Source organism: Suricata suricatta, chromosome 16, assembly GCF_006229205.1.
Source record: "Suricata suricatta isolate VVHF042 chromosome 16, meerkat_22Aug2017_6uvM2_HiC, whole genome shotgun sequence".
NCBI lineage: Eukaryota > Metazoa > Chordata > Mammalia > Carnivora > Herpestidae > Suricata > Suricata suricatta.
Window position 1 is genome coordinate 8997709 of NC_043715.1, and position 22175 is coordinate 9019883.

Sequence of the window (22175 nt, forward strand, 5' to 3'; positions counted from 1 at the left end):
CATTTCATAAATATTTGTACCATTAAAAACACAGTCTGAAAATCTTTGGTCTAGTTGGGGAACTACATGTGAGAACATCTGATTTTTGTAAGCAAAGATAAAACTCTGCCCCTGACCTTTCATTACCATAAATAAATAAATCCAAAAAACCAACCAATCACTCAAACGGTCTCAGAATTGTAGAGGGTTGCTCCTCAACTGCTTCATGAATCAGAATCTCCTGGAGAGACTTCAAAACACAGACTGCTGGTGGGGCGCCTGGGTGGCTCAGGTCATGATCTCCAGTTCATGGGTTCTGAGTCCTGTGTCAGGCTCTGTGCTGACAGCTCAGAGCCTGGAGCCTGCTTCAGATTCTGTGTCTCCCTCTCTCTCTGATCCTCCCCTGCTTGCACTGTCTCTGTCTCTCAAAAATAAAAAAAATAACATAAAAGAAAAAAAAAACACAAAACACAGACTGCTGGGTCCCATCTCTAGAAACTCAGATCCCTTGAGGTCTTGGGGTGAGGCCCAAGAATTTGCATTTCAAACAGGTTCTCTTGTGATGCTGTAGGCACAGGGCAGGGAAGGGGCTCTGAGTAGGCACGGGGCACGTTTCCAGGCACAGGAAGCCACAGGGACTGATCAATGAATCACTCCTGAGACCATTACAGACGTGGCTTCTCCTTCCCGGCCTCGAAAACAGGACCCTCCCAGCCCCCTTTCCGTTTTTGTCTTCACGTTGCTCACAAGTTGATGTAGGTTTTAAGCATCCTGTAATTCATCAACTAATTCTCTCCTGGCTACACATTCCAAGTAATTAAAGTTCAGTAATAACTTATTCTTTCTGCTCCAGCACCTGCATTTCATATGTTTATTTTCCCAGAGTCATAAATCTGAAAGGCTGTCAAAGTGCCACAATATTAGTGCAATAATCAAAGTTAATTAGTCCCTCTCAATAAACAACAACAAAGCCATTACAAAGACGCATTGAAGTCTCTCCCAGCTACCCAGTTTACAGATCACATTGTAGTCAGAACAATTAGACTCTGAGAACGGTGGGTAAATGTGCGCAGGGCTCCGCAGTCACTTAGAGGAGACTGTGCTCTTCATTCACGCTGATTCATTAACTCCAGGGAAGGCGAAGCGGGTCTGGGCTCCGCATCTGCTGCCAGCGGCAGGATGCCGGACCGGACGGGGCTCCCCCCGCTGCCAAGCCTTGCCATGCGCGCCCCAGACCCCAATAATAAAAGGGGATGGAGGCTGCGGAGTGAGGAGAGGGGCCAGCCTGACCGCCAACTGTTAGGAACCCGATGTCCTCAATACTTTTGATTTATTATTCCAGGAATTTGAGAGATGCGGGTGTGGGGCGGATTCTGATGAGAAGGCGGCCCAGAGAGACTTGGGGGGGGGGGCAGGACCGGGGCCGGTGGGCAGGACACGCTCCGAGAAAGACGCGCCTTCAATATACGAGAGGCCTCTGTAACTGAGAGGTGCTGCCTGGAGGGAGGGGCCTCCCCATCGCCGGGAGAGAACAAGCCAAGGCCGGCAGCTCGCTGCTCAGGGACGGTGTGTGAGTGGCGTGCACACCGGCAAGAGGTCAAACAAGTTGACCTGGACAGCGGACGATCCTGTAAGAACTCAGGGTCCCTTGCATTTGGAAGCAACCCCGCCTTGCTCTCCGAACTCACGGTCCGGCTCCTCTCCAGAGATGCTTCTCCCCTGGGAGCATGAGCCTCATGCGTGTGACCACCGCTATATAACAGAGATCCCCAAAGCGTAGTGGCTTTAACCAGTAAGTGTTTGTCACTTCACCAAGCTCCTGTGGGGTCAGGTACCTCGAGGGGTTCTGAGTCAAGACGTTTCATGAGGTTGCTGTCAATCCGTTGGCCAGAAGTCACCTGCAGGCTTGAAGAGGCTGCAGGATTCCAAGGGGGCTCACTCTGGAGGCTCCTGGCCAAAGGACTCAGTTCCTTGTCTCGTGGGGCCCTCCACAGGGACACCTGAGCGTCTTCGCAACACGGCGCCTGGCTTCCCGCAGAGGGAGGAATGCAGGACGGCAGGCTAGGAGGAACCTACATGCCTTTTCTGACCCCTCCTGGGTGTCCCGCTCCATCATCTCTGCCACACGCTAGTCATTTAGTGTATCGCTAAGTACAGCCCACCTTCAAGGGAAGGAGAGTCAGGCTCCGCCTCCGAATAAGAGTACCAGAGAATCTGTGGACGGATTTTTAATACACCGTGAACACCTCGGAGACTTCCTGTTTTAGGGTCTTCAATATCTAGTCACACCTGCATCCTCGACTCAGTGGAGAGACCGGCTCCACATAAGTCCCCGGGGAACACAAAGTTGATTGTTCTCCCTCAGTAACACCAGTCTCTGCGAAAAGCCGGCCAGCTGCACACTGTCGGCACCGGGGACATGGACAGTCACCTCTCCCCACCTAGGGATGGAAGGAAGAGGCTGTTCCTCACTGTAGCGCACCTGAGTATTGACTGACACACTGATGGGAAGCGGAAGGTGGGCTGGGCTGCGTCCTCACACTCCGGTCATTTATTTAAAAAAAAAAAAAAAAAAAAAAGGTAGAAAGGAAATATATTTTCCAACAAGATTTCTGGGAATATTTGACTAATTTAGGGAAATGATGAACAAGTCGGCCTGTCCAGCAAGTACCGTTTCCTGAGCTTTACTATGTGCCACATTCTGTACAAGAGAGGATGTGTCTTCTGAGACCCAATTTCCAACATGGAGCCGGGGAAGGGGTCCCCACCCCAACCAACAGTTCTCCTACAGCAGCAGGGTGTACAAGAATTCGACTTGATTCTGACACCATCTACCTGGAGGTGGCATCACATCCCACCGGTTAGGGGTCCAGTGGAACAAGACTGCCTCCGCCCCAGGCTGTCAGCTGTGCTTCTGACCAACGGGCTACAGACTGGCAGTTCCCACGACCCCCTCCTTGGACTTCAGACCCCAGTCACCAAGTCTAGGTTATTACCCGTCCCTCAGACTGACCAACTATAATCAGAGGTTCCCACAATCCCCACTCTGGGTTTGATTGATTTGCTAGAGTGGCTCATGGAACTGCACATTTTACTCACTAGATGACCGATTCCTTATAAAATGATGTAACTCAAAAATAGCCAGACAGGAAAGACACAGAGGGCAAGGTAGTGAGGAAGGGCACAAGCTTCCTTGCCCTCCCCAGGGGCACCCTCTGCAAGATCTCCAACCCAGAAGCCTTCTGAACCCTCTCCTTTCTGGGTTTTTACGAAGGGATCATTACACAGGCACGACTGATTAAGTCGCTGGCCACTGATGACCGAACTTGGTCTGTGGCCCTCTCTGCATCCGGGGCTCCAGGTGGGACTAGGAATTCCAGCCCTGTAATCACACAGTTGGCTCCACTGCAAACAGGCTCCTGTCTTTGGGTGGGGTCCAGAACCCACCTCCTTAACATAACAAAAGACATGTCTGTGGCTCTCCTCACTTGGGGAAGTCCAAGGCTTTTCGGAGCGCCTCCAGAAACAGGAGTAAGACCAAACACAGGTTTACTATCATGTACATCACAAGATCACATGACGTGGTATTTCGCTTCATCCTTACCATGACCAAGAGCTCTCAAGGACGTAACCAAACTTGCCCAGGGATATACTCAGTGAGCAGGTGCTAAAACTTGGATACAATCCCTAGCCTGTAGAGACTTCAAAGCTGGGATTCCCTTTACTCCACTGGGCTGCCTCCCTATAAATTAAAAATCAGTCTATTTTAAATATCCACTTAAAGTATTTATTACAGGCTGGGCTGCTCCACTCTGAGACTGGCTGCCTCGTCTACACTTGGACTTCCGTATTTGTCCTTGTGTAGGAGGCTTCCTTGTTTCTCATCTCTGTTTAATCTAACACCTGCGACGTCGGGTCGGGTCATACTTATGAAAGCCGGTCTCAAGCATGTTTTTTTTCCTCTTAAGTAACCAAGAGTCTAAATGCCTAGTGGCCAGAAGGATGCCTTTGAACCAGTGGCTGAACACCATCTCAAGATGAAATCTGTCTCTTCAAACTATGTCAAAATTGCTTAATAAGAACTCCGGGGACCCCATATTAGTGAAAGGATGCATCTGCTTTGGGTTTCACATGATTGGGAGCGATGGTTTGGATCTAGCCACTTATGTTCAACTCCCCTCTTTAAAACTCCATGGGTAATCACAGACCCCGTCCTACAAAGGTTACAGTGGATATAAAGTGTGAACGACTCAGTTCAAGTCTGAGAGCAGTGGCCAGGAGGGGAAAAAGAACACAAAACACAGACACACAGACAGTGATCAAAGAACAATGAATAACACCCAAGACTACATCAATGCAAAATTTTTGGAATGAGAAAGGAAACAAAAAACTTTGAGGATAAGAGCAAGCACAAGTGTGTGACGTTCTGGAGATACAGACAATTCAGAATATTTTAGCAGCCTATTATGTCAAGGAGGAAGATGCATAATTTATTATCTGATAAAGAACCTTTCCTGAGCCTGTGACAAGAAAGGTCAAAGACGCAACTCGAATAGAACAGTAAACACTCTGTACACCACTTGAAGTGAGTCTGGGAAGGACAGGGAAGGAATGAGCCTCCTTCGGTGAGGGGAGGTTCATCAGCTCCGTCAGATTACCAAAAGGCACCCAGAAGTTCTCTTTCCTGGGGAATCAGCACCCTTGTTACATGAACAGAAAAATGCTCACATAGAAACACACAAACCTCTATGAATACAATCTTTGGCTACATCTTTCAAGAAGAGAGGCCAGTCTTTTGACGTAACACAACCAGGAATTTGGGATTGGGAGACACTATGGCTTTGGGGTGAGGCAAATATGGCTTCACACCCAGGTTCCAGCCTTTTCACTCCCACCAGCCTCCAATGCCTCACTTGCAAAGTCGGTGTAACACACAACATGGATATCTCATTGCTAAATGCTAAGCATTATGCCTTGTGGAGAGACATATATGAATGTCTAATTCCATCTGCAGGAAATGACCACACCATGGCAGTCTGAAAAAGGAAATGCCCTAAGGGAGAACTCTAGAACTTTGTCTTCACCTTCGTGTGTATGTTGTGTGTGTGTGTGTGGGTGTGTGTGTGTGTGTGTGTACGCATGCTTATTGATTTAAGCAAGTGGTTTATATAGTTCTTGCTGGTTCGCAGACTTATTTATACCACACTTTATTTATTGAAAATCCAATACTAACACATAAAAACAATTTTTTAAAGCTAAGAAATGAGGAACCAATCCAGCAGCTGATTTAAGATGAATTTTTCCCAATAATCTACAACTGTTCATAATATTAATAGTTTTGATATTTTTGGTTTAGCTAAAGACCATTCAAAACAACGGGGATGAGCCCTGTAACTCGGCATGTGGTGAATGACGGCCATCTTTCCCGAGCCAAGTCACCTGCTCAGACAGGCATCTAGCTTGTAAATTACCTGCCCCAAAGGCTGCTCCCTCCCCCGGACACACACACGCCACATAAAAGAAGGCATCAGACCTAAGGCAAAGTCAAGTTAAGGGATTTCAGCTTTTACTAACAAAGGGGAAATGCCCACAAACGCCAAAAGTCCACCAGATCGTAAAGGACCTATGAGGAAGCCTAACGGGACCTGGATTTCTCCAGGGTCCCTAAGAGTGCACGCAACTGATCACTCAGCATCCTGACCCATCACTCCCAGTATCATGTCATGAAAACATAGGGTGCTGGTGTCTCTTAAAAGCAGAGCAAAGTGAAGTGTCGAACCCATGTGCCTAACACACTGGTTGATACCAAATCCTCCATATCTGAAAACACTACTAAAATCATTATTTCCAAAGCTTATCAATGACATAATACCATCAGCTTTCCACATGCCTTCCCTCCAATGAGATAAATAGCCCCAGTATCAAATCTATTGAAAACCAGAATAATTATGACACTTCAGTCTCAGCATCAGACTATGTGGTTACAATGAACCGGGCATGCGCCCTCCCTAACACATGCATATCCCATTACCTCTGACTAATAAATCTTTTCTTTTTACCCCTCATCTCCCTGCTTTCTCAATAACCATTTTGGTATAAGCCATCGCTCGCTGTTCCTGATGACTGATCCCTTAATCATCTTTCCTAAATATATGCAAAGTGTATTTCTTAGTAAATACAAAAGAAAAAGCAATCTCATAAATAATTAAGATGGCTTTTCAAATGACAGTTGAGTGCTAATATGAGCTTCACTGGGAAATACTAATCAACAAACTAAATACACATCTAATAAAATGTAGGAGTCCAGACACAGGAAGACGGAGAAAGAATTCATTGCAACCCCATTTGAATCATGCTGATAAACATCCTCCCTACAGCAACTCTTGAAGCCACTTGGAGAGGTTAAGAAGAATAAGCATCACTCGTACCCTCATGTATGAATAAGAAATTATTATTATTGTTATTAATAGCAGCAGATAAAATTTAATTGAATACTCAATCTACCCTCAGCAATGCATTAAAGATTATACATGCATATGGTCAATGCGTTTAATAGAGGCACTTATGTCTCCTGGCATAAATATTATTATTTGGACTTTATAGATGAAGAAACCATCATTGGAGAAGCTAAGAAATTCACTCAAGGTCATAGGGTGTATCTGCTTGTACGCTTCGCCATTAGCACACCGCACCCTTTACAGCAGTGGTCATCAGCTGGAGGCGACGTGCCCCACGAAGGGACATCTGCCCAGGAGCCACCTCAAGACCACCCCGCCTGCCTTCCCTGGACCTCTGGGGAATCTTGGCTAACACACTCATGAGAAAACAAGAGCAGCTGAGTTGGATCCCTGTTGCCTTCTCCTGGCCAAGAGCACGTCCTCCTACCCAATCTCTAGGAAGACCTGGGGTCTAAGCCAAATAAAAACACAAGTCAGAGAAGCACGGGCTTGAAGTCTTCCTTGGGGACCAAAGCTTCTCACCAAACTAAACATGGTTGAGTCACTCTTCCCTTATGATAGGGGAACAGATCCAAGCCACATTCTGAGGATTTGGGAGTGGGTCACATAAGAACGCCAACGGAAGGCCATCAGCCCCTCTTCCCAGGCCAGGCTACTTCTGCCCAACTCATTGGTTACCTCAATCTCCAGTAGATGCTAGAGCTTCAGAACATTCATTGGGCCCCATATTTCACCAAAGGGCAGCCCCCATATATGAACTCTCTTACATAATAAGCAATAAGGTAAGGGCCTGCCATACACGAGGCGGGCTTGCCTGCCCTGCCCTTTCAAACCACGCCCCCCAGCCACGGCCCCACCCCTTTTCTTCCTGCACACAACTGATGACAGGAGAGGGAACTCAGGCCCACCTGCTGCAGCTCCATTCACTCTCCTCCTTCCCCAGAACCAGGACCTTCAGTTCCCAAGTTGTAAGAATCTACAAATTCAGGAATGGGAATAAGGTGAGAGACGAGAGCGGAAACAGGAGCCTCACGTAGGCCTTTCCAGAAGAGCTCTACGCGGGGTTGCCCGAGTCTTGTTGTGGCTGTTTATAAAGTACATCTGACACCTCACCAGCTCTTGTTCACTGCATGCAAGCCCCTTTGGAGGTCCTCAGATCTCAGGATGGAGAACGGGATAGGCCACGTCTCCATAAACAGAGCCACAAAACCATCCCTGGATAAATACTGAGTAGAGGCAATCCGAAACCACACAGCAGAGCAGGGACTCAAACACATCTATTTGTGTCCCAAATGTAGAGAACTCGCATGGAGTCCTCCCACAGAGACAGTGCTGCCAAACAAAAGGGAACCCAATCCATCCTGGAAACAGGAATGTCATCTACTCAGCCAGCCCATCGTGTGGGCTTCTTGAAATACCCAGGAAAAATCAGGTGCTTGTGTTAGAGCTAGTGTGTAATCCACTGAAGGATGTGAATGCAGTAGGTCACATCCTCACACGACGGCTGCTGAAGACATAGCCATGAACCCCAGTTCCAGAGAAGATTTACTGAGATATGACTGGGGACTGATGAGCCTCCCGACTCTCCCTACTTTTTAAATTATGCTGAATGGATTGGCCGTTTAAGAGGGTAGTTTACTTCTATATTGTCAACGTTATCTGATTTTCATTGTTTTCAATTCGTGTTACTAACTTTTGAGCATCCTAAACATCTCAGCAGAGGGGCATTTTCCCATGAAAGAATTACTAGTAGTCTTAATTACATATAGGCTCTTAATAGAATTCCATATAGAATGAGTTTTCATTTAAGCTATATTTTATGAAATAGCGAGATCCCCCCCAAAAGTGGTTTGAGAACTCTAGAAAGGAAGCCTTGCGTGAAAAGGGATTGCCTAGGGCAGTTAGGCACCTAAGTGTTGCTTTCTCTGAGGAACAGGGTTAATCTTGAAATTAATCCTTCAAATAGCATCGAGCAATTCTGAAAGCAAAGCCTGAGAGGTAAGGAACATACATGATGCCAAAATTGGTAGAAAAGCCATGCCGTGGGGTAGACAGACTTTGGGATTAGAGGCCAAATGGACCAACTGTGCCAGGAGCCTGCCTCTGTGCTCATCAGCTGGGTGAGTCTGGGAGGATCCCTTCACCCCTGCGCCCTCCACTGGCTCTTCTGTAGCCTGGAGAAAAACCAGGCTTCTGCATCTCCTGAACAGGGACATGAAGTGCCTTGCCCAGGACCCAGCAGATGACAGGGACTCAATACAGAGCAGCTGTCAGATGCCCCACAGTGATCATGAGAATAATGGTCCACTGGCTCCGAGGCAGACATGCACGGTCTGGAACGCAGCAATTCTAGAATGTGCCGTGGAGGCAGGAATAGCAAGACCGGGCAGGGAAGAACAAGTCAGGGAAGGAGGCATGAATTCCACCTTCAGAGCCAAGCTGAGAATGCCCGCAGAGCCCTGGCACAGGCGAGCCAGCGCTGAGCCAAACGGCCCAGAGACTTCTGAGTGAGCTTTTGCCGCAACAAAAAACTTTGGATCGTTTCGAGAACCTCCTGTGAGGCGCCAATATGCTGCGGTACCTTCCCGGCTCTGCTACTGATAGGATTCACCCCAGATAAAGCATGAACGCGCTCAAGCTGGCTAGCAGCTGGAAAAACTGGAGTCAATCAAATTGACCTTGAGAAACACAAGAAGGTGGCATTTAATGATGTGCCAGATTAAATCCCAGCACAGAGATGAGGTCCGGAAGGGCCCGAAGGAAACCAAACCAGCACGTAGCAAGGGTGGGGTAGTGAGGGGAGCTCCAGGTGGGTCACGAAGGCAGGCTCTCACACACTCAACACCATGGTAATAGTGCAATGATAGAAAATGGCTTTTGGTGCTACCCGTGAGCTCCCGTAATCAGAGTCTAAGGGGGAAATGAGGAAACAGTATAGCGGCATTGGCAGGGACTACGCAAACAGATGAGAGAGGACAGAGATCAGTCCACAACCTACGACATCTGACTTAAACGTCTGGACCGCCGTGTGAATGTCAGCTTTGTTTCTGTTCCATGTCCTCTACTCACACGCCTGACAGTGCATATTTCTGGATAACTCTTTCTCTGGAGGCACTGTTGGCCCGTTGACAGCAAGTTAGGTATCAGAGCACAAAAGCATACAATGATACGTTCTGTCTTCTGAAACTTACTCCCGATGACCCAATTTGGCCTTAAAATGCAAGAAAGGGTTCATACCATTCAACCTTCTTTGTCAGAAAAAGAGAGGAGGAAACAGAGGCACAAAATAGATGGAGAGGCTTGCTAAGGCCCCACCTAACTGACTCGAAGTAGGGCAGGTCCAGGGCTTTCCGCCTCTCTCCATAAAACAATGGTTCTAATGGACCAAGTGCAAAATGTATCTGTTCTCCTATATGAAGAATAAATAAGATAATTTTTAAATGCATAAACGTGTGTTTTAGCATCACCTCCTCAGACCCGTTTAAATATTAGTAACATGTACAATAGGTTTCTTACAGTATTACTAGGGTCACTGAATTTGGTTTTTTTCTAGTCTAGGAGTAACATCAAATGGGCAAAATTGAACATGTTTGGCACTGCGTGTTGCTAAACACGCTTCCCCATTGACAAAAGACAGAAACTGGTAAAATACCAGCAGATATACAGCTGAGAAGCCGCTACCAAAATTTTAAGTACAAATGCCCTTGGAATCAATGAGGCCGCCGCTAACATTCTGCCCTATGTAACTTTCTGGATGAAAATGCAAGAGACTGAACTTTCAGAGAGCGTCACTTAGAAGAACGAAACCATGCAAACAACATAAAAGTCAACGAAAGGGGAAACTGCTCAGATGAATTATGGCATAAGCACATGATGGAGACTATACAGCAGTTAAAAACATGAGGTGGACTGATGTGCACGGACAAGACCGATGGGATTCGGTGAAATACTCCAAGTACGCAAGCGCACAGATATGTTTACTAGCATAAAGAACTTTCCTAGAAGAATAGACAGGAAGTCGTTCGTAGTATTTACCTTCCAAGAGAAGGCCTGGGAGGGACTTTCACTTTTTACTTGATACCTTCCCGGTCCTGTACGGAGATTCAGACCACATGCACACGTTACTGTTTTTCGCCTTGTATATCTCTAAAGGTGATTACATCACCTACTATAGGTTATAACTTAACTGTAGACTTACTGAGGTGGTAAGACCATCAGAAAAAAATGGGCCCTGTTATCTCCATTTTAATTTAACTCAAAATAAACAATCCACAGAACTCAAGATAATGGTTCATTTGAAATATACTGAATTTGAGGGGCACCTGGGTGGCTCAGTCAGTTGAGAGTCCAACTTCAGCTCAAGTCATAATCTTGCAGTTGGTGGGTTCAAGCCCCATGACAGGCTTTGTGCTGACAGCTCGGAGCCTGGAGCCTGCTTTGGACTCTGTTTCTTCCTCTCTCTCTCTGCCACTTCACCGTTTGTGTTCTCTCTCTCTCTCTCTCTCTCAAAAAAAAAAAAAAACAAACATTAAAGAAATTTTTAATAAATAAAAAGAAATATACTAAATTGGAAGCATTTCATTTGAAATATACTGAAAATGCAGAAATTAATATTCCTTTTCTTTTTTAAAAACAGTTTGTTTATTTTCGAGAGAGAGAGAGCACGAACCAGGGAGGGTCAGAGAGAAAGAGAGGGAATCCCAAGCAAACGCCACAACCCCAAAGGACCAGATGTTCTCCCACAGCAGCCGCAGTCTGTCTCCTCGGACGGCAAGGAATCTTCCACAGTGTTCCGGAAACGAAGACAGCCTCAGCCAGGACCGTCCAACCGCCTGCTCGCTCTGCTCCCGGCCTCGCGAGCGTGTCCTCCCTCCAGGGCCGTCGCACAGGCCATGCCCTCTGCCCAGTCTGACCTTCTGCATCCTCCCCTGGGCCTTTCCCAATAGCTCAGTCACTTCCTTCTTGGGGACGCTGAATGTCCCCTGCATTCAGGCACTACTCCCCACCTCTGAGAACGACATATACTTCCTAGCACCTAGGACTACCCTGTCAAGTTTACATTGATGTTTACGTGTCGTTGGTGAAAGCATACTTCCACCCAGGGCCGAAAGGTCTACAAAAACAGTGTTCCCTTAACAGCAGTCCGCAGTACCCCAGACAGGGTCCACGTCATAAGTACGTGAATACTAGACGAGCAAATGAATGAACACAGCCTATACTTCACGTTGAAGCCCAGTGATCCTGTTACAGAAGTGACCTACCTGGGCCACTCTGATGTCTTCTTCCTCACTGACTTGAGGTTCCAGGGAGACCCCGCAGCACCTCTGTCACCCCCTCCCTTGCCATTAGGCTCCCGCCACACCGGCCTCCCTGTTGACCCTGAATCTTCCAGGCATGCCCCCACGCCCGGGCCTTTGCACGTGCTGCTCTCACTGCTTAGAAAACAGGTCCCCTGGCGTAGACACAGCCTGCTGCTTTGCTTCATCCAAGTGTCAGACCAGGCGTCACCGCCCCCAAGGGCTCTCTGCAAACTGCCCAACCTCACATTGTCCACACTACGCCTGTTCCTCCCTCGCTCGGCTTCACTGTGTTTATAATCACTTGGCAGCGGGATCCATATTAAAAGTCATTACCCCTTACGGTCTGTTTCTCCTACAGAAGGCAAGCCCAGAGCTGGGCAGGGACTCTGTTCTGTTGAATACACTAAATCCTCAGCCTCAATAGTCCTGAGGACCTTCGGTAAATATATGTGCACAACACCCACATCCAGACAGGGAGAGAAAAGCAAAAAGTGAAAAACAGAGATAGGGTTAAAGCCCGCCTGCCTCCCCTTGTAATCTTACAAACCAGAAGCATAACAAACTCTTCGCTGCGTACGCGGGCGTTAACCACATTTTCTTTTTCTTACTAAATGGGCTGAATGAGTAAACATTCTCAAATCTCTGACTAATAAAGAAGACGACATTGACAATGAACCATAAACAAATGTGTGGATAATAACAGGCTTGCTTGCCCTTTCATTCATAAAATAAACAAAGAGAATAGGACTTTAAAAATAAAGAAAAACGTTATTCCAAGAGCAATAAACTTTATGCACTGTACTAAAACCTCCATGTGTTTATCACGGCGTGTGTATTTGACAATTAAAAAAAAAAGGTCAAGTGCTTGCTTACCCATTCTCCTAAAATGCGTGACACAGCTTCATTGGCCCTTGTCATGCTCCTGCAGGCGAGGATCACGTGTGCACCATGGAGGGCAAAAGACTTGGCAGTTTCAAACCCTACGGTTTAAAGGAAAGTCAACATCAGAAAACACAAATGCCAAACAATGACTCAGCTGAATGGCCTTCATGGAGCACCACACACATTACATGAGTGGCTCTCAGCCAGAGGCCATCTGTCCCCTGGAAGACAGTCACAAATAACGAGAGACATTTTCAGTGGTCACAACAGGGGATGAGGTGCTCTTGGCATCTAGTGGGTAAAAGCCAGAAATGCCAAAATATCCTACAAAGCATTGGACAGCCCCCACAATGGGGAATCATCTGGCCCGAAGTGTCCACATAGCTGAAGTTGAGCAAACTGCCCCATCCCCAAGGTGAAGGCCAAGGTGAAGGCCAAGCCATGGAGAGTTCACAGCAGAGTCTGCCATTTAACGACCGTCTAATAATGAGCAGATTCTGTGCTCAATATAAAGAATAAGGAATATATAAAGGACTCAGATATGGTCACCGCCTTCAAAGAGTTCAGTGTCTCTGCCACTTCCCAACTCGCTTGCTCTCTCTCAAAAATAAATTAACATTCAAAAAAATAAATAAAAAAAACAAACCAAAACAAAAAAGTGGCCGCACCAAATACTGGCGAAGATGCAGAACATCTAGGAGCCTGTGTACCACACTATGGCTCTCAGGGTGAAACGGCGCGTCTCGTGGGCCGTGAGAAAGGCCACACGGCGTTCCCCACAACAGCAAATGAATCAACCCTACTGGAGGGGCAAGAATGTAATTCAGCCGACGCCAGGTCAAACGACTACAGATTGTTGTTTTCAAGACACCGTGAATATGCATGAAAGATCAGAGTGCCATGAGCTTGCTGAGACCACCAGGAGAAAGAGTCTAGCAAATCTGTCCATTCACATCTTCCCTAGATCTAATCTTCATGGGGACCAGTCCGTTTCTATAAACTGGCTCTCAAGGGAAGCCCGCACAGCAGAGTGGAAAACTCAACCTCAGGAGTTTGACACACTTCTGTTGACCCCAGCTCTTGCTATTTATATGCAGTGGGCTATGCCTTTAACCCAGCAGAAACTCAGCTATCTTGTCTTAAATCGAGGAGTAAGTAGTAAACTTACACTAAATGCCTAACATAACAAGAGTAGGTAGAAAATAAATGTTAATTCCCAGTTCTTCCCAAAATCCTCCAGTCCTGTGTCTCCTCTCTCAAAGAGACACAGTCATTAGGAATGAAAAATTAACACTCTCTACTAGATCTGCTCCCAACAGCAAACCCAGGAGCTGACTGGCTTTAACATCAACCAGAATTTAAAGAAAGCAGCTACAAGACCCACCATTCCATTTGTCTGAATACTAGCTCCAGAACACACGTGAACTTGACTGTTGAGACAGCTTCAGCTATTTTTCAAGGTATGCCAAGTTCTGTATCTCAAGATACTCACTTACCATTATCTAAGGAAAACCTCCCATATTTGAATCTGATGTTAACATACTGCCCAAAGGATTTCAAACCTGAAATATTTAACATCTAAATCTGTTTGTGCCCTCTTTGGTATATGTGGTGAAAGGTGCTTGAAGCCATAGCTTAGAGCCACGAGGCCAGAAGACAATAATCTGGAATTTGTTAATTTTGATCTGTGATGCCAATTTCACCACCCACCACCAGTGGCAAAGGGTATCTAACATCATGTGGGAAAAGAGAAAGCAGTAAAACCCCAGGTTTTGTAACCCAGCTGGTCCAAGACTGGGCGGGGGCAGGCCTAGGACAAAGCCTCGCTGAGTGATGTGCTACATCAATCAAACTAATGAAATACTGACAGCCATATGGAGGGAACATGAGGTGGCCAAAAATGACTTCACTCGCACGCCAAGACTTTATAGGCCCAGAAGAGCTTGCTGAAGACGGTGGACTGTGTGTCCCTGCGAAATGTATAGATCAGAGCAATTATCAGAAATACTTTTCATCACATTTTCATCAGAGGCTCTACGAAGAAAAAAACTGATGTGGAGGAAGATGGTGGGCACAATACTTAGCCATTTGTTAGCAACCGTGTTCTTAAGGGACGGAGAGAGCTGATACAATGCAGGGCCTGGCCGACCACGGCCTTATTCATCCAATTCACCAGGTTAACTGTAAACTCTTTAGAATCCGTGCCTTTGATCTCTGTATCCCACGGATTAACACCCAGGAGGATTCAATAAATATCTGCCGAAGGAATGAACGGTCCTTACAGGTGGCTAATAGGCTACAATTCTGGACTATTTCAAAACAACCCAAGTTGTTTCAAACAATACTGACGGCTCCCTAACTTCCTCTTTACCAATGAATAAAATCTTAAGAACCTGCAAAAAACAGGGCTCACTGCGGCTTTGAATGACACTGCCTGGCAATCTGTAGGGGAAACAGCATGCCTGTTTTCCAAATTTATGTTTCCAAACCAACCTCTTAAGTCATGCTAGCTCACTTGACAAAAAGAGCTATGGCAAAGGAGCTTTCATTACAAAAAAGGCACAGGGACCCCACATTTGCACCGTGTCTGCTTCACGGAATCCCGGGGCCGTGGTTGCCGTGTAGCCATCTGCTTCTGTGTCTCAGAGAATCACCCTCTGGCTCTTACGTCTTCCTTCATTTGAGCAACGCATTACACGTTGCTGGTCACCTTTTAAAAGCTGCAAGACACAGCTCCATCTTCCTGTCCCTTTCAAGTGCCTTTGGAGCCAAAACCAAAGCATGGATATTTCAAAAGATGAAGGTTTAACAGGAAGGACACTAAGACTCTTATAGTAAGAGTGTTATAGTAACAGGAAGAGGAGGGGAGAGGAGGAGGAAGAAGAGGAGGAAGAAGAGGGGAAGGGGAGGAAGAAGAGGGGGGGGAAGGGGAGGAGAAGGAAGAGGGGGAGGAGAAGGAAGAGGAGGAGGAGAAGGAAAAGAAAAAGAAAAAGAAAAAGAAGGGGGAAAAGTTTAATACTGCTACCTACTGCTAGACTCCTGGAAAAGCTCCGGAGAATAGCATCCCTCACACTCCTAATACCGCGGCTGATGACCAGTTTAATTAACTAAATGTAGCCATGCTGAGCCAATCCTGCACCATGCCAAAGTTTGTGTAAAATAATGAAGGCAATGGTTTACTAAATTTAATAACCTGATTCATCTTATAAAAAATTAACTTGATGACAATGTTTAAATTGAACCGGCTTAACTGCACAGAGGTGGCAAGTGTGTTCGGAAGAATATTTAAAGCTAATAATATACAGAAAACAGGAGAAGACGTTTTAAAACAATGGGCAGCATCCGCTTTCTAGCACTTGTTACGTCTGATCCAATCTGGAAAAGCAAGTGGCCATGATGGTTTCATATCTTGCTGTCGGGTTTTAAGCTTTGCATACAAACAGTAAAATGCCATAAAAAGGAAAACACTCCCCCCCCAAAAAAAACTAAACACCCACGTTTCTTGGACTAGGATTCATTCTCTAGAGTGGAGGTTACAAACTGCTGATCAAAGGATCAATCAAACCCACAGCCTGTTCCATTTGACTCAAACATGTTTCTCTCACTCATCTCCTTTCCTTTCTTTCCCCTCCATTCTACTTCCCACTCTCTCTTCCACACGTCTCCGTAGATGCCAGCCTGGCCCCGGAAGAGGGTGGCCCTGGTTTACCCAGGCAGAGACTACGGAGGAGGAGGGGTAGGTCTGTGTGTGGCGGTGGAGGAGGCAGTTGGAGCAGGTGACCGCCCCGGCGAGACTCACTGGCAGGAAAGACAGGTGGGGACAGAGTCACAGACCCCTCAGGAACAAAGGACCTCAGGGTGGGAACCCAGTCCTCACAAATACGGACAAAGACCCTAAGGAAGTAGGAGCTAAGAACAAGGCCCTGGCCCTGGCACCAGGAAGCTCCTTCTGGTTTGGGTTTTCTCATTTTCTCCACATTGTAGACTTACTTGGGCAGTGTCCCCGTTTACTGTAAATTATGGTTTTAATTATCATTTTTATTAAGATGCCCAAAGGAGTTGGGCCTTACAGCACCCATAACTTCTAATGGGTTGTTATTATTAATTTATAATTGAGAAATGCTGGAGACAAATGGGGCTTGCAAGTGCACACAATTAAAAGGTGAGGAAGAAGGGGATCCCCACCCCCAACATGTCACTCCAGCAATCTTCAGGAGCGAACGAATCAACAAGTTGCAGAACCTTCCAGTACCTTCCGACTCCCCCGCCCTGGGGCTCAACGGCCGCGCACAGAGATGAGCCTGATGTCTTTCACCCTGAGTCAGCTTCGGGGGAAATTCCAGTCTGGGGACAACGTTTGTGTTAATACATCACTGCTTTCGGCTTCCCCTACATCCTCCCTGTAAGTACAGACCCAAATGGGTCTGATTCGTGTAAGTGAAATTATGGTCTCCATGTTGACCACGACACTAACATCACACGCTCTGAGGGCGTTTCAGATGAAGGTCCAGGAGCCATGTCCACCAACGCCCTGAGGTCAGAGCCACAAGTGGAGGGACAGAAAACCCACCCCGGTGCTCCTGTCGCCACGGACCCACCTGAACGCTTACAGCCGCCTGCCAGACCGCCTCCGTGACGGAGTCCTGGGTCCTGGAGAGTCAGAGATCACACTCGCTGAACACTAACGGTGACTGCCAACTCTTAATAGGTTACAAGACTATACAGGCCTCTCCAGAGGAAAGTTAAGTCATAATCAGCCCTGCTCTTAAATGCATGTGTTACGGGCAGCTGGCAGCAAGCCCCCCGTGATAGCCCGTGTCACAGAAGCAGGCCTCAAATAGAATCGTTTACCAAGGAAAGATACCAATTCACGAGACAGGGATAGAGCGGCAGGAAACGGCCGGTTCCCATGGAGCATCTTTCGGAAATATCGCCAGGCTGCACTTAATGCGTTTTGGGCAGTGTAACGCTGAGGCCATACGTCTTCTAAAACTACCGAAAAAATTCCAAGGGACCCTCTGGGATCCCTCAAGAGGCAGGACTGACCCCAGGCGGCCGACTTGTGCGGCCTCCGTCGGTTCTCATCCCACCAGCCAGGGACCGTGAGGATTCCTGTGTGTTCGAAACTGCAGAGAAAAAAGTGCCCAAAGATACTCCAATTAGCATGGTCAGAGGCAGCCCCAGGGAAGACGGATTTTGCTAAATGCAGGTCAGGGCCTGGGGGGAGCAGGCAGCCACAAACATTAATGGTGGAGGGAGCAGGGGAGTGGGATACAAAAGGACTCAACATTGGGGCGCCTGGGTGGCTCAGTAGGTTGAGCATTCAACTCTCAACTTCAGCTCAGGTCACGATCCCAGGCTCTCAGGATTGAGCCTGGCATCAGGATCCACGTAAAGCATGCGGGCCTGCTTGAGACTGTCTCTCTCCCTCTGCCCCTCTCCCTTACTCTTTCTTCTCAAGTAAAAAGATTTTTTAAATTACAAAGAACAAGATGACTCAACATCTTTGGGGACAACTGGGTTCCATCTATCAAATTGTACATGTCCACGCCCTTTCGCCCACTATGCCTCATCCAGGAACTTGTCCTGCAAATACGCTTCTCCAAATGAGCAAATTGGGAGAGGAACGTTCAACTAGCATTGCATAAAACAGCCAAAAAACCGGAACCGAGCTAAACACCCCGTCAATTACTGTAAATAAGTTACATGGCAGTCCTGTGCTGTCCTCAAACAGAATGAGGTGAAATGAGACAGAGATGAGGACTCATCTCCCCGTTAGATTTAATTTAACATTTTTATCCATATTTGAGAGACCGAGACAGGGCCTAAGTGGGGGAGGGTCAGAGAGAGAGGGAGACACAGAATCTGAAGCAGGCTCCAGGCTCTGAGCTGTCAGCACAAAGCCCGATACGGGGCTCAAACTCACAAGCTGTGAAATCATGACCGAAGCTGAAGTCGGGCACTTAACCAACTGAGCCACCTAGGTGCCCTTCCCTGTTATATTATTAAGAAAAAAAATTGCAAGTACAGAAGAACATGTGTGATCCCCCTCGGTAAAACCCAAAGGTAGGGGAGGCACGTGTTTAAATATGTACTAACACAGACTACTTGGGCACCTGAGCGGCTGGCCGGCAGCTGGAAGACCCGTTTGCACGGGCCAGCACGGATGCCATTCCCGTTTTTAACACACGCATGTACACCTGTGAGAGTTGGAGGCTAAATGTGAATGACGGAATGTAGCCAACTGATCACAAATGGGCCCCTGCAAAGTTTATCACAGAGAAATCAAGACAAGGGAGGAAGGAACGAGAATACACTGGCCGTATTTCCTAAGCGTCCTGGTTTTCGGAGAAGCCCCGAGAAAGAAGGTGAGAAGGGGGGCGTGGGGCGAGCGTCTCTGCGGGCCGGGCACCTGGCCAGGACCTTCAGGAAGCACCCCATCTCACTGCCAGTCGTTCCTCCCAACAACCCCACGACGTGCCACTGTCACCGGCGCCTCACTGAGAAAACCCAGAGGCCCCAGAGGTCCTGGGGCTCACAAGCCCCAAGGGCAAAGCGTCAAGGTTGGGAGGCGCCCCCTGAGGGCAGGAAAAGCCAAGCGGGCACACCACTCACCAGCCCCGCGGTCTGCTAAGTGCACCGGTTCCAGGACTGGCGGGGTTTGGTATGTATTCCGGGGGGCCTGACGACACGTTTACGTTTTCGGCATTTGTGTGATTTAAGCTAAGCCTCATTAAGCACTGCGGTCCTTGAAGGAGAGAAAAGGTCCCCAGGCCACGGGCTTCGGTCCCAGCATTCCTTTCCTGTGTCATCTTGTCCAGGCAAAGGATTTAGGCCTCTTCAGCTACTTGCTTACACAAACGTACTTACTGAATGGGCTCTGTCCCCAAACTGTGATGCACTATCAAATTACCTCCTCTCTTGTTTAGTATTTCATCACAGGGCTCAGAATTCACACCATCCTCTGCTTTCACAAACATTTCTCTGTGCGAGGCCTAGAGGACGGGATAACTAATCCAAAGAAATCACGGTTCTCTCCACATTCTCCAAGGTCAACAACGGACCAGGGCGGACCTAATTGGACCCTGCCTCTCCGCTCTCAACCAGGTAAGTCCTTTCACAAGGAGTGGTCTGAACACCCTAGCTCCTACCAGACCATGGTTTTCTTCCATTCCTGGAAGGCTTTGGCGCCAAACGTGGGAGAAGTGTCCTTATCAAGGCCAAAAACGAAGACCTCCCCCACCCTCAACCCCACCCCCACTCCCGTCTCAAGAAGAAAGTGGTGCCACGCTGGGTTTTTTGACAAAGTATACATATGGCACTTTTCTAAGTGCAGGCCAGGTCCTTAGGGAGGTAAATAAAACGGGACAAACTAGAAGAAAAGAAACACAAAAGCTGCCCAGTAAAAAAAACAAAACAAAACAAAACAAAAAAAACAACCACTCTTCGATCCAGCGTATTGGATGCAGAAACCAGTATGTATTTTCAAGGCTCTCAAGAAGATCCAGCCTCTATAAACGGCTGGCGGTTCTAAGGAAAGAACAAGACCGCTCTAACCTCTCAGACTCAGGACGTGGTATTTTGGCCCGAGTGTACGCTCTTCCGAAGGCAACGCTTTTTTTATGAGTAGAAAATCACATGCACGCACAGGCACACACACGCACGCCCGTGGCGTTCCCTCTGTACAGAACCGCACACGCACAGCAGTGCTACCGAGGGAACCAGAGTCTCTGGTGCCTGGAAGGGGAAAGGCTTACCCTGAAGTTTGGCCTTCTTCACTTTGATGGGTTAATTTATAGCCACTTCAAGAGGAGAGAACCCAACTCTGAGCCTGCAAGCGCGCTGTATTATGTTACTGAGCGAGCGCACTGTTTTCACACTGGGCCGGGATTTCCTTTCACCGCGGAGGCCTCCGTCCCGCTGCCCCGCTGCCCGAGACGGGCTCCTTTATGCGGCAGAGCAAACGCGGAGGCCGCGGAGGCCCTGCACCGCACTTGTCCAGAAAAAGACCCCTTTCTTTTACTTTCTCAGCCACCGATGGGGTTGTGGCCGGCCTATCTCCCAAGGCATTTTCCACTCTTGTCCAGTAAGCGGTTAGGAAGGAATTGTTTGGAAAAAAAGGAAAAAAAAAACCAACTTCTTCATTCCGCTGAGAGCTTCCAGAAAGGAAAAGCCTCCTCCAAGCCCGCATCTCCAGTGTGAGCAATGCCGCCTGCTTTCTAATTCAAGCACCCCCCCCCCCGCCCTTTTTTTTTATTTCAGCTCGACCTTGACTCTCACCTTCGAAAAAGTAGTGTGTTACTTCGCCTCTTGAAAAGATTAAATTCTTTATGCTCCCAAAGTCATGTGGAGGTGCTCAGAGCACCACACTGAGAAAACTCAGCACTTTCTTGAGGCTCCCTTTAGAAGCGTCCAAATTGACTTTCATTCTCCACCGCTTATAACTTTGTGAGGTGTAACTTGTCGGGAGCCTGGCCCGCTGACTGCGCTCTCTGGTCCCCGACAGCCTGTGCCCCTGAGCTGCAGCTAGCCAGCTTCTCCTGCAGCTCCCCCTTACCTGGAAACAAAGCTGGTCCCTCGACGTCGACCGGGAAGGGTTAGGGAGCAGTCACTAAAATGAAAGATTTGCTCAAAATGTGCAATAAGGAGACAAAGCGTACAGCACTTTAGAGCAGAGTGAGTTTAATGCAAAAACACCTAATTAAAGAATAATACTTTACCTTGTAGTCATTAAAGAAAAAGTACTCCTGATAACCTACATAACCCAGAGCATCCTAGAATCTTTTATATAACTGTTTTTTTTTTAAGTTTTGCAAAATCTAACAATGGCTTGGCTGTGTGTGTGTGTGTGTGTGTGTGTGTGTGTGTGTTTGCATTGCTTCTCTGTTCTTCTTAAATTTTTTTATTTATTTTGGGAGAGAGAAAGGCAGAGGTACAAGCAGGGGAGGGGCAGAGAGAGGGGGGAGACACAGAATGCAAAGCAGGCTCCAGGCTCTGAGCTGTCAGCACAGAGCCCGATGCGGGGCTCGAACCCACAAACTGCAAGACCATGACCTGAGCCAAAGTCGGACACCTAACCAACTGAGCCACCCAGGCGCCCCTGTTTCTTTGCTTTTAGAGAACACAAAGGCTGATACTATCTCATTTTGACTTGAAAACAATTCTTTTTCTTAAACCAAGTTGGTACATCTGGTGAGTCCTCTTGCAATAGTCACCGAGTCCAAAGCATCCCTGTGCGGAAGGTACCGGCACCACCTGCTTCTAGAAGAGGAAGCTGGCAAAAGAAAAAAGTCTTCACTGCCTTCCACAAGCCCGGCTGCGAGAAACAAAGCACAAAGGATCGTTACCAGTTTGATGTTTACCTTTTTGATACCGCACTCGGTAACTGCAGGGCCAGGGTCCCCAAGGGACATAGAATTTGTAAGAGAAATTCTCCATTTCTCCATCACTTTCTAAGCTGAGACCTCCTGAAACCAAATTAGACCCACCCACGAGGGGGAACAGGGAAGGAGTTTTTAGTTGATAACACTTTATGTTTGTTATCAGGGCACATGAT

The 22175-nt window shown here is 47.5% G+C and overlaps 1 protein-coding gene across 18 annotated transcripts in view; it reads right to left on the reverse strand.

Annotated features, from left to right (window-relative positions):
* WWOX (WW domain containing oxidoreductase) overlaps nucleotides 1-22175 on the reverse strand; it is a 923424-nt gene that overhangs the window by 865402 nt on the left and 35847 nt on the right. For 17 of the 18 annotated variants that reach the window (XR_003904120.1, XR_003904123.1, XR_003904122.1 and 14 more), the window contains exon 5: nucleotides 12611-12717. Coding sequence is in view for 12 of the 18 variants with exons in the window: in XM_029926475.1 (XP_029782335.1) it covers nucleotides 12611-12717 (107 nt within the window). In the remaining 6 variants the exon portion in view is untranslated. Of the gene's footprint in view, nucleotides 1-10478; nucleotides 10529-12610; nucleotides 12718-22175 lie in introns of those variants that run through there. The other variant, XM_029926487.1, reaches the window with a different exon arrangement.